Genomic DNA, 12,325 nt, shown 5'->3' with positions numbered 1-12,325 from the left:
ATAAACAAATTGAAAAAAAAAAATCTAACAAAGAAATGAAAAAATACTTATCAAAATATAAAATGGACAACAAGTTGGAAAAATAAGAATTTTATTTCAAATAAAATATAAAAAAATTACAAAATGAAAATAATAAATTACGTTATTGAAAAAATAACAAATAATTTAAATAAATTTGAAAAAACTACTCCATCTCTCTGACTTCAATCATTTGTTTCATCAGGTGTAGTAGTGTCATTTCCTCCTTTGTCTTGTAATTTATCCTCAACATCCAATAAATCTTTAAAGTATACGTCTTTCTCTTGTTTCTCATGGAAGAGCAAATATTTGCCTAAATGTCCAATACCACTCTTGCTACTGAAGCTAAAGTCAATCCTACATTTTTAGCAAATGACTCTTTTTCCCTTCCCCTCAACCTCTTCTATTTTAAATACTTTTTAAATCATAGCAGTGAACTTACTGTTGGAGAATTGGTTTCTAGAGGAGGAGTCAACCGTTTTTTAATTTTAAAAAAATAAAAATTAATTTAATTGCACTTACCTGGATGGGTGGCTTATCGATTCAGAATTGCAACTTGATTTCAATGGTTGAAGCCTCAAAGGCCAAGCCTCTTAAATTGCAAGTGTATGACACTATGACAATATAAGATGAAAAACTGAGTATGAGAATTGAGAAGAGAGTTGCTGAATTTGTGTGATGAGAACGGTGAATGATATGACTATTTATAGGAATTGAAAATAATTAAATTGCCCAAAATACCCTAAAAACTAATTGTTTTTTAATTGTTGAGAGGGGTATTTTGGTCATTATAAAGTCATTTATCACTTTACCTAAATTCCCCAAAGTCCCAAACTAACTATCATATTATAGGATGTAGCTGTTGGAGGGGCATTATTGTCTTTTTCTTCCCCAAAGCCAAAATACATAAATACCCCCATATATAGTTATTTATATGCTTATACTTATTGATTGAGGGGGTATTTCTGTTAAAACCCCCTAAAAGAAAAGCTAAACTAGCTGTTTGGGGATCTCCCAAGGGTCCCAATGGCTAATTTTCTAAAACATGTTGCACTCAGTCTGTTGTGGCCTGTGGGCAGTGTCTTGTTGTAGACTAGGCTGTGTTGGCACGTGGGCCATGGGTGACACGACACACATAGTCGTGTCGGCCCATGAACCTGAAACCCTCGGCCTAGCATGGCCTACATGATTGTGACGTACCTGGCACGACCTACATGCCATCATACCAAGCCGTGTCAGGCCATGGCCGGCACATCCCAATTTACACGTCTAAGCTTTCATCAAACATAACTTATAAGGCTTTCCTCGTGGGGCCACAATGGAAAGTCAGATGTCTGCGTAAAGCCTTCTCAAGCAGGCACTTTTGAGCAGAATAACATCGTTGTGAATGTGAAATAGGTCAAGATTCTGCGGTCAGGTCGCTTCGATTAAAAAAAAAAATAATAACACAATTCAGAACCTACTTGTTCCCCTCTCCACTTCCAAAGTCCAGTCGTTGCCTTGTGTTCATAAATGATCTATCTTATTTTTTCTGGCATTTATGAATTGAAAACTTGAACTTTTGAACGATGGAATACAAGCCGCCCATTTGAATAATAGCTCATATTTTGAACGATAGCTCATATTTTTTTTTTTTTTCTGGCATTTATAAAGCAAGATAGATTTTTTCTGGCATACCAATTCGCCTCCAAATTATGAGCGTCCCAAGCCCCAGGTAGATTGATGGAAATAATCCCCAAGATGTAAGTTTTGTAGTCCCCTACCTCTTCAATATGGTTCTTAGTAATAGCAGTAATAGAGTTCATCCCATTACAAGAGTGAGAGGCATAAAATTTTATCTTAATAGCGTTGAAATTTGGAGTTTTCCGAATAATGAACTTCCATATTTTTGTTGAATAAGGGAATTCTTTGTTGAATAAGAGAATTCTTCTTTATGGAACTTTTATTTTCCCTTTGAGCATTTAAGGCTGTGTTTGGAAGAAGTGTAAAACGTCGTCTACACTGATGATGTTTTACACTGAACCGTATATAATGACTATTACATTTTGAAAATTGATGTAAAAAAATGTAAAGTTTTACATCGATAAAACTTTAAAGGTGACGAGGTTTTACATCTAGTATCAACGTAAAACTACACTCCATCCAAACGCATGCAAAACTGAACCGAAGTATAGTTTTATGTCGATAATAATTATACCCTTTTATCAAATACATACAAAAGCGAACCAATGTAAATTTTACATCGGTTCTTGATTTACATCGTATCCAAATGCAGCCTAAAGCTCTCTCCAAGATCATATGAGGGGAGTACATATATTATTAAAATTCTTTTGATTTATATTCTTCCAAGTATTCCACAAAATAAAAAAAAAAAGACATTTCTCTTTATTATTGAGACCACCACTTAAGTCACTAGTTCTAACTTTTTCCCACCAATTGGCAAGAGAAGAATCAATATCATTTGGGCTAACAATAGAAGAGGATAATATTCTCCAAATTTATTTGGCAATTTCACAGTTCTTAAAAATATGGTCAATGCCTTCTTCCTCCTGCAGAAACTGTAACCCTATCAATGTTAAAATCTTTGTTTGAAAATTTAAATGTTTATAATAGAAATACTAGACTAAAAAAACAAAGTATTGGTACTTTGAACCATGTTTGATAGACAGATTCAAAATTCATGTGGGTGCTTTGATTTTTAAATTAAAGGTGCTTTGATTCAAAATTCATGTAGGTGTTTCAAAATTTAAAGGTTCTCGCAGAGCCATTTCTGCTAAGTAGGGAGACTAATGACGTCGGTTACATAATCTGTGCGGGGTGCTAAGGTCGGTCCGATTCACTCTGATGTGTGTGATGCAGGTAGGCCAACCCAATGGTCGACTCATTAATACTCTGGATATCTTGGACTAGAAATGGATCTATGTGACAAATTAGCGGACGTGCCTTATAGGTCGCCAATGGTACTTACCATAGCTCGGTCGTTCTCTGAGGTAGGTCGCTCCTTGCCCAAAGCCCTTTCAAGTCGGCCAGACTGAAGTACTCTAGCTCGGCCTAGGCGAGCTGCTACCATCTGACTTGCCAAGATAATTTGCTTACTCAACGCTGAAGTGTCACTTGAAAGCCATGTGTCGTGATGTCAATCAGAGGACCAAATTACCCCTAATCATCTACTATTATTGTTTTTTTGTCTATTTTCTTATTTCTTTTCTTATATGGTGGAGCATATTTTAAGATGTATCTATAGTGTTTATATTAGCATAACCTTTTTTATGTTGAGGTAAAAGTTATAACTGAAATTCTTGTTTCCACAAGATTAACTGTAGCCAAAGGGGACAATATCCCTGGCCAATTAACCATATATCTAGATCAATATCTTTTCAATTGAAAAGTTGTTCCCTTAATTTTCTTGCACTCCATCTTCTGCCTTGTGGAATGGTCCAAATGGAAGAACTCCATTTTTGTAAAATTTCAACTCTGATTCTTCTGTGAATTCAGATTCATACTTTCAAATCAAAGAAAAAATTGAACATCAGAACTCCATTGTGCAAATCATGGGAATTTATTCTTTTGGAAGTTCAAATACTCCAAGGCTTTGTGGTCAAAAATGTTTCAATGATTAGATCACAACATTAAATTCTACCTCATATATTGGAAATTTGAAACATTTTTTGGCTTCTTCTGAAAAAGGCAATTAGAGGCCTGTAAATTATTCCAAACATCATCATCATCATCATAGATAAACATCATCATCATATATCCTACCATGTAAAGGCAGGATCTGAACTTAAGGCCTAGAAAACAGTATATATGATGCAGTCTCCCTCATCATCAAGTCCTAAACTTACACGTGGCTCCCTAAACTATCAGGGGGGGGGGAAGAGGGGGTTGATCATCTCTTAAACACACTGCAAGGAATTTTATGGTTCTTACTAACCATGATTCTCTCTTCATTTTATGTGGGGTAGGGTAAGAGTTGACAAATTAAACGTAATTATGCTCTAAATCCAAACTTTTCCCGGCCCATTGATGTACATAATATGTTTTTTTTTTTTTTTTTTAATGCATTCCATTCCTTGATTCCCATGCTCTCATCAGATTTCAATATGATAAAGTGATAGCTCACTAGCTGCTCTCAGACATGGTGAAAGGTATTAACCCACCTCAAACACCTATTATAGTGGCTAATATGATGAGGTGCATGGTAATAAATTTGGCATTTTAAAAATAGTGAGACCAGCCAAATAGCCATTCTCCCAAAAGCAGTGGAGAAGACAAATATGTAAAAGGCATCCTCCTTTTCCTCTCCAAACAATCTCTTGGCAATCAGTTTGTTACTTGAAATTACAAGATGGTCTTATTTGCCTAGCTTTTGAAAGCATATGCTATGATACAAAAGTAGTTATTCTTCCTCCTCTTTTTGCTTTTTTTTTTATTAATTTTTCTTCTTATTCTTTCTTTCTTTATTTATTTATTTTTCCTTCCTTCCTTTCATGTTATCATTGCTGTGAACACCGGTTGCTATTGTTGATCACCTAGATTCACATAAAAGCAACTTACAAGAAAAATAAATAGATGGAAAGGGACACATCCATAGAGTGTGTGACACGTGGCAATCAGTAACATAGATTTGGGATGTCAAAGGAAACATGGGAGATTGCAACATCCAGTTACTTAGCTTCTAGGCTACATGGGCTGGATGCCATGTGAAATGAACTAGCATTTTCAGTCAAAACAATTACATATCTTCTACCTAGCATTTCCAAAATTAGCTATTAACAGTGGAAATTGGAAAAGAGTGCCAATTGTTTTTGTTTGCATTTTTCTGTTAAAATTTATTATCATTGTGATGATAACTAACAATAGAGAATAAAAGAAAGAAAGAACAATCCTGGTAGTGGATTGGCAAGCTCAACAAGTGAAGATGATCTACATGTCTTTAGCTTTTAGAATCTTTATATTCAGAACATGATCTCGGGTAGGCTACCACAGAGCTTACATTGAATTGGAAAAGCATGGCAGTCCAACGCTTTCTTGAGTTAGCTAAAGGTTCCTGTTGTGATGATGATGGGCGTCAAATCAGAACTGGTAAAATCCGTCTAACACTAGTTAAGCTTTATTTGATTATTGCCTTACTGTGTAATTCATATATGTGCCTTCTGGGCAAGAAAATATTTGACAGAAACCTTTTGGACATGTATTGCCAATATAATAACTGCAGTTATTGGAGCCAGGTTCCTGTCTATGGTATGGAGTGTTGGACAGTTGGGATGGATTGCATGGCCTATTTCCATGCTTTATTTGGCACCTGTCACCTATCAGATTGTTACAGATCTCCCCACCCAGTAACAGGAACAAGAAACTACAGTTACATGGGTGCCAGTTAAAGTGAACCTGGGTAGAAAAAAAATGATAATAAATATTAGGAATGGGTCGCACAGGTCATTAGGCCACACAAGTGAAGGGAACGGTCATTTTTGGCAAAAAAAAAAAAAAAAAAAGAGATGGTAATCTGCGTCCTTATAAAATAGGAAGAATGACGGTTCAGCTTAAGGTCAGAATTTGTAGGCCTAAATATAAAGTATTGTTGAGGTAGGGTAGGTGATAATTGGGAATTGATGCTAATTAATTTATGGGCAAGCGTTGGTGCATAAAATGTGAATTATTGACATTTTGAATATTTATAATTTTATAATGAAAATCAGAAATCTTCATCAAACCTGTCCATACTTTTTCCTATGAAATATCTAAACAGTCACAAATTAACACCCTTATTTTGCATCAGTGGTTGCCAAACAAAAAATGTGTAAATTGAAGGTAAAATCCGATCTACAATTGCATGCACCTGAACTGGAGGACTTTTGCATTTACACTTTCAAAAATCGTAAAGGGCATTTATGTATTTATTGAGTGGCACGTATACTGAATTGTCGCATTTTAAATTAACCTAAATTACATCATACTAATCGGGAATTTTCCCATAAAAATTCAGTTAGAAGAGTCAAAAGTCTCTCGGGAATTTTCCCATAAAAATTCAGTTAGAAGAGTCAAAAGTCTCTGGATCGCCCGCCATTGTTGAACGCACAGTTTCTAAACAACTGCTCTGTTCTCAGTGAACTTTATATCATGTTTCTCAAGCATTTAACAAGTTTCAAAGCAGAAATAAGAACACAGTTTCTTGTCATGGAGCGAGGGATGGTTACCTCTGTTCTTTTCTGCTTGATCCTGGTTTTCCTTCCACTGACGAGTATCTATGCTAATAAGGAAGGTTGTATTTGCTTTTGGCACCCCTTTGTATTTTTGTTAGTATCTCTTAATGAAATTGGTGTATGATGAACTTCTTTATGTTTGGTAATATTGCACTGACTACTGTTGTATCAAACAAAACAGAAGGTTATGTTCTTTCCTCAAGTCAAACGGGCATGCAGAAATGGGTGGATTTTGTTCGCTGATATACTACATTGAGCTGGTTTTTGTTCCCGTTTTTTTTTTTTTTTCACAAAACCCATTGTTTTGGGGCTGCAAATACTAGTCGGTACCTGCCTGAATTCTAGGGTCGTAGTTGTAGCAGAGTTATAAGTCAACACTCTTAAGTCTCCAAGTGATATTAGTATTAGAGATGGGTTTCAGAGCAATACTGACTTCAGTAACAAATTGAAGAATTTAGCATTGGAGAGTTCTTGGAGAACAATGATACATTTCTACCCTTTTGACTAGCTGTTACAGTCTAATTAGGAAGAGAATTTGTTTGAAATTCTATGTCAAAGTAGTCTGAAGTCTGGTTCCTTGCAGTTCTCTCTTGGTAGATTTGGATGTTGCTTCTCCTCATTTGACTAGCATCTGCCTGTTAGATTGCAAGTACAAGTTGTGGCAATTCAAAATGCTGATAATTGTTCAATATCTTTTTTTTTTTTTTTTGCTTTTGAAATGGTAAATTTTCAGTAGTCTATGGTTTGATCTTACTTACCATCAAAATGAAGATAAATCAGTTGTTTTTATTGATTTTTCCCAACCATCAATTGATACTTGTTGTTTTCCTGTGCAACAGTTGATGCTTTATTTAGCCTAAGGGTAAATTTAGAAGATCCTAATGCTGTGCTGGAGAGCTGGGATCCTACCCTTCCTAATCCCTGCACGTGGATTCATGTTACTTGCAACAATGATAACAGTGTCATAAGAGTGTAAGTTATTTCCCTTTTGAATGACTTGTGGTGCTTTATCTGTAGAATTCCAATGGGCATCTGAATTGCTTTCTAGTTTCTTGTTAGCTACCATGTATTATGGTGACAATTGTTTCATTCATCTTCTTTCAGTGATCTTGGAAACGCTTCATTGTCTGGTCAACTTGTCCCACAACTTGGTCAGCTTAAGAATTTGCAGTACTTGTAAGTCATGCATGTATACTTTGAAATTTTTCGAGGTTTTTCTTGTTTTTATATGATTAAGATTGCAATTGTATATCTGCTTTCCCTGAAGTATACTTCTCTTAAAACTTCGCATTACCTTAATTCACATGTTTCAAAATTTTCATTTTCAACAACTCTATCCATGATTCTGCTGGTTTGAGTTTGTGTTTATGATACCTCTGCAGTACCCTCTGCATATTCAAGAATGTTTTGATATTGACTACTTAATATTTACTACCATTTGACCTAATTAATGGATTAACAGGCAGGAAATAGACAGAAATTATCAATTGCTCAGTAAACCTAATCTTCAGATAGTAGACTCTTCTCACCTGTTTAGATATGTATCTTGTTTCGTATGTTACCTTAAAATGAGGCAGAACTACCAATGGTTAAAATTGATGTACGCAGCCTTAGCCCTGCACATACAGAGAGGCTGTTTGCAAGATAGAAGTATGTATTCTGGTATAGCAAATAACTAACTATGAGTATGATGAATGTGATTTTTCCTATATATGGAGGGTAAAATTGATGGCTACAAAATTATGTGTTTTGGGTTAGGGTGCAATGTGTGAGTATGTGTCTAGGAGTTGGATCTGTCTGACTCCAACATCTCGGGATACTGTGACTAAGCTAATAAGTAATCATTGACCAGGCAGAAGTACATAGATATATTGCACATTGAAGAATAACTACATAAGTTTAATAATCTAGATATATCCTGCTACTGATATCCAATAAAGGAACATCAGCAAGAATTGTGCAATAATAAACTTTCAATATGAGAATAACAAAATCAAAGTATAATGATGTGCTAAAAATATGCAAGAACAAAGTTAAAATGGTTATTGAAGTGATAATCCATGAGGTGAGAGCTTAGAATTAGAACATAAGTATAGGTTTGGTAATTCCAAGGCAAATCATGTGTCCTTAACCATGCTTTGTCATGTGAGATAATGAAGGACCATAGGTTGGTGGCTATATTTGTGGGTAATGGAACTTCAAAGGATATTGATTTTTCTCTCTTCCTCTTGCGTAAACTATCAAATTAATCCTGAAATCTAAATTGCTTTTTGTTGTAGATACTTTGGTTTAATAATTGGCTGCATCTTTAGCCCTGCAGTTTGTTATAGTGGAGTTCTAGTAGTTGCAGATGGAATCTTTTTACCTCAGATCAGGAAAAAAAAGGAAATGTATTACTTATGTATTTCTGCATGTATTTGCAATGCTTTTCCTCTCAATCTTCAATTGTTTTATATTGTTATAGCTGTTTCCAGAATCCTTACCTCATCATAAAAAAAAAAAGAATGTATTAGTTACCTATAAGTGCATGTATTTTTATTCCCAAAGGTTGCATCTTAATCTCAGATTTGTTTTGGTATGAAGTGCCTATTTCTATTAATAAAAGGGTAATGGATAATGAGTAAGTTGTCCAATCTTAAGATGTTTATCACAAGGGATACCTTTATGTCATCCATATCACGGTAATTATTTTTAACAAAAAAATGGACATGGTTACTTTTAATAATGTAGATGATTCTTTTTACTAGAAAGGCTTTATTGAGTTGGTGCAGTTCTTTCTGATTCACAAATCATTGAATTCCTCTCATTTATGACAGGGAACTTTATAGTAATAACATAAGTGGACCAATTCCTAGTGAACTTGGTAAATTGAAAGGTTTAGTGAGCTTGGATCTTTACTGGAACAAATTCAATGCGCACATTCCAAATACACTGGGGAAGCTGAGAAAGCTGCGTTTTCTGTATGAATCATCCTTAAACCTATTTTTTGTGAATAACTATGTTTCATTGTTTCTTTTTGTTTATGGTCTTTTATTCTTTTGAGATAGCACTAGTCATCATGTAATATGGTTTGTCATTTGCGTACATGGCAGAAGGTAAGGCTAATATGTTTACAGAATTATAGTTCTTTATCAACCTACAGAGTTATAAAATTTAAAGAGAAATATTATCAAGAAGAAATTTTGTAGTCATTTTTCAAATTCATAAGAAGAATTGATCCTTTTATAGGTTGACATGATACAGCTATAGCATATTAAGTTCAATGTTTAAGATCTGTCAACACTTGGATCATATCTGGGCCATACAAAGTTCAAATATGACAAAAAGGTTTCTTGGCTGTGCTCTTATCTCAAGTGATGACCGCAATGTAAAGCTAATAATGTAGCCAAAACTCCCTCTTTCCATTCATTAAAATTTATCCTAAAAGGGAATTTATAAGAGTCGTTTGCTTGATCATTGTTGTAAGGATCCTTGATATTTAGAAATGGTCAAATTAAGTGTTTGCTACAAGGGTTTTGACTTAGCACAGATAGGCAGTAGTTATTGTGAACTTGAAATAGAGATGGATTATGATGATGCAGAAAGTTGCTTCATGGACAGAAAGGCAGTAGTTATTGTGAACTTGATATAGAGATGGATTATGATGATGCAGAAAGTTGCTTCATGGATAACTGCATTCAATGATGGGAAGTCGCAAAAATGTTTTCATCATTCTCTCATCGAAGAAACCGTGTGATCATAATTTGGGTATATTCTACTTGTTAGACTACCCTAGTTGGACAGTAGCCACATCAATCTATATCTTTGTATGCAGATTTTCTGGTGAATAGCTTTGTTTTGAATATTGAAAAGAATTTGCATACTTTTCAAAAACCTGGTCAATCAACATTAAGTTAGCATATTTAATATCATATACTAGGAATCTAGGATTCATAGAATGGCATATAGATTGTTTTATGGCTAGCCCAAGGAGTAGTGCCGTGCTCAAAGCCTCAAAGTATGGTTGGTGTCTGCCTATATGTTTTTTCAAGTAATGTTACATTCTGATTATTTGAAACTTAATATGATTTTCTTTTGGAATGTCTTTGTAAGGATAGCCGGCTTAACTCCAACAGGTTGACAGGTCAGATTCCAATGTCTTTAACCAATCTCAAAGCACTGCAAGTTCTGTATGTACAAAGCTGATCTCATTTTTCATGTCTTAACTTCTCTCTTCACCCTTTATGGCATGCTTTTGGTTGCAAGGATGTCTCATTAACAGTTTACAATGTGGACTACAGAGATCTATCCAACAACCAACTTTCAGGACCTGTTCCAAACAATGGCTCCTTTTCTCTGTTCACTCCAATCAGGTGTCTTGCTGATATTATTTTTTCTAAATGTAGTGATCTTCTGTTTTGAATTTTTACATTGACTCACATGTCTTTTCCCTTTTGCAGCTTTGCTAATAATCCAAATCTATGTGGTCCACTTACTGATCACCCTTGCCCAGGATCTCCTCCATTTCCCCCACCTCCTCCTTTAGAGACATTACCACCTGTCACTTCTCCAGGTCTCTCTCCCTCTCCATCTCCAACAAGCCCAACCATCTAGGCAAGAGGTTCTGAGGTTTGTCAGTTGGACCAGTTGATTGACCTGGTTTTGTATTGGTCATTGCTAAAATTTTTGGGTCTTGGTTGGTCTGTCAATTGGATCTAAGATAGACTTGTAGAATGGTTAATTTGTAAGCATTGTGAATGTTTGAACTTATCAATTACTTGGATACTTTCAAAGTTAGAGATTTAAATTTTCATTAATAATAATAATGTTATTTATTGTATGTCAAATTATGAGCGTAAGTGGTTTTTTCCCTTTATATTGTTGGTGGATGGTCTTATATTCCTTTCTTCTATGAAAGATGTCACCCATTTATGCTAGTATATAGAAGTTACATTTTACAATCACACACACAACATCTTATTCTTTTGTTTTCATGAATTAATGTTGAAGTTGCCAAAATATCTTCTTCTTCCTGTGAAATGGTCTGTCTTTTGATCTATAAAGATGCAGAGAAACTGTGGCCTAACCATAGAACCCCTTAGGAATGGTCTTGTAGCCATTTTTTGTTTTCTTATAACAAAACCAGTCTAATTTTCAGTCATAATCTGAGTATGAATCGTGGCTGTAGATTGGGTGATTTGTTCATTATTGTGAGATCAATTTTATGACCAGCTAATTAGGCATGATCAAAGTGTTAGAGAGAGAATGGGAAATGTACATTTCTAATGTGCAAGGTGTACTTATCAATTATCTCACACTCTGAAAGTTTGGAGTGTGAACTCTTGTAATTTGATTATCATAGTGATGCAGGGCATCTCAATACAACTTTGTTCCCATTGTGATTGCCTCAGTGAATTGGGTGAAGACCTTTTCATCAAACCAGAGAGCAAAACCAACTATTACAAGAGACAAGGAACAGTGTGTTTTGATAGTACTGTTTACCTTTAATGACCATGAAAGGTATTTGTGAATTTCTTTTTTTTTTTTGTGCTTTCATCTAGTAGTTATTCTTTCCCATAAATGGTGTTTCTGTTTCATCTTTCAGAATCTTTCCTTGAGGAGGATGATTTCTTAGCTGTTCTTTCCCTGGTTTCAATAGTTTAGCACGTCATTGATGCCTGTATTGACACATATAACCAATGCAACTATCTGACTACTCATAAGCACTAGGCATTATTGCAAGTTTGTGTCTGGTTTTTCATGGATAGAGGACAGACAATCTCTTATTCTGGGTTGAAATTAATAGTCTGAAAATGAATATGTTCATCCATATTTGATCCACTGTAAGTTGAGTTCTACATCTGTACAATCCACTGTAAATCAAACCATGGGTAAAATTCATAAATCTGTTAATTAATGTAAGGATGAGGGATGTGTTGCTCTTACTTATTAGCTTGTTAATGTCATAGAAGTTGCAGGGTTCCATCCTCTTCCATGTTGAGAAAAACAAAGAAGGATTTCTGAGCCAGACAAAATAAAAAAAAAAAAAAAAAAAAAAAAAAAAAAAAAATAGAAGGAATTCTAATTCTACTGTTAGGGTGATGACATCCTGTTGATGTTAA

The 12,325-nt window shown here is 34.8% G+C and overlaps 1 protein-coding gene across 3 annotated transcripts; it reads left to right on the top strand.

Moving 5' to 3' along the window:
- The first annotated feature begins 6,051 nt into the window (after positions 1-6,051).
- LOC104600032 (somatic embryogenesis receptor kinase 1-like) lies at positions 6,052-11,050 on the top strand. 3 transcript variants are annotated; one of them, XM_088887538.1, is made up of 7 exons: positions 6,052-6,283; positions 7,064-7,196; positions 7,329-7,400; positions 9,041-9,184; positions 10,322-10,347; positions 10,470-10,576; positions 10,664-11,050. In XM_088887538.1, exons 1-7 carry the CDS (start codon positions 6,142-6,144, stop codon positions 10,670-10,672), a joined length of 633 nt encoding a protein of 210 aa, XP_088743664.1. In that variant the 5' UTR covers positions 6,052-6,141; the 3' UTR covers positions 10,673-11,050. The 3 variants fall into 3 exon arrangements, with proteins under 3 accessions (XP_088743664.1, XP_088743663.1, XP_010261129.1); XM_088887537.1 differs by having other exon boundaries at positions 6,053-6,283; positions 10,505-10,576; XM_010262827.3 differs by having other exon boundaries at positions 6,057-6,283; positions 10,322-10,393; positions 10,505-10,576.
- Positions 11,051-12,325: the final 1,275 nt, after the last annotated feature.

Source organism: Nelumbo nucifera, chromosome 5 (assembly GCF_055504915.1).
Source record: "Nelumbo nucifera cultivar China Antique chromosome 5, China Antique-T2T, whole genome shotgun sequence".
Classification (NCBI taxonomy): Eukaryota; Viridiplantae; Streptophyta; class Magnoliopsida; order Proteales; family Nelumbonaceae; genus Nelumbo; species Nelumbo nucifera.
The sequence above is the reverse complement of the archived record's forward strand: the minus strand, read 5'-3'. Positions and strand labels throughout refer to the sequence as shown.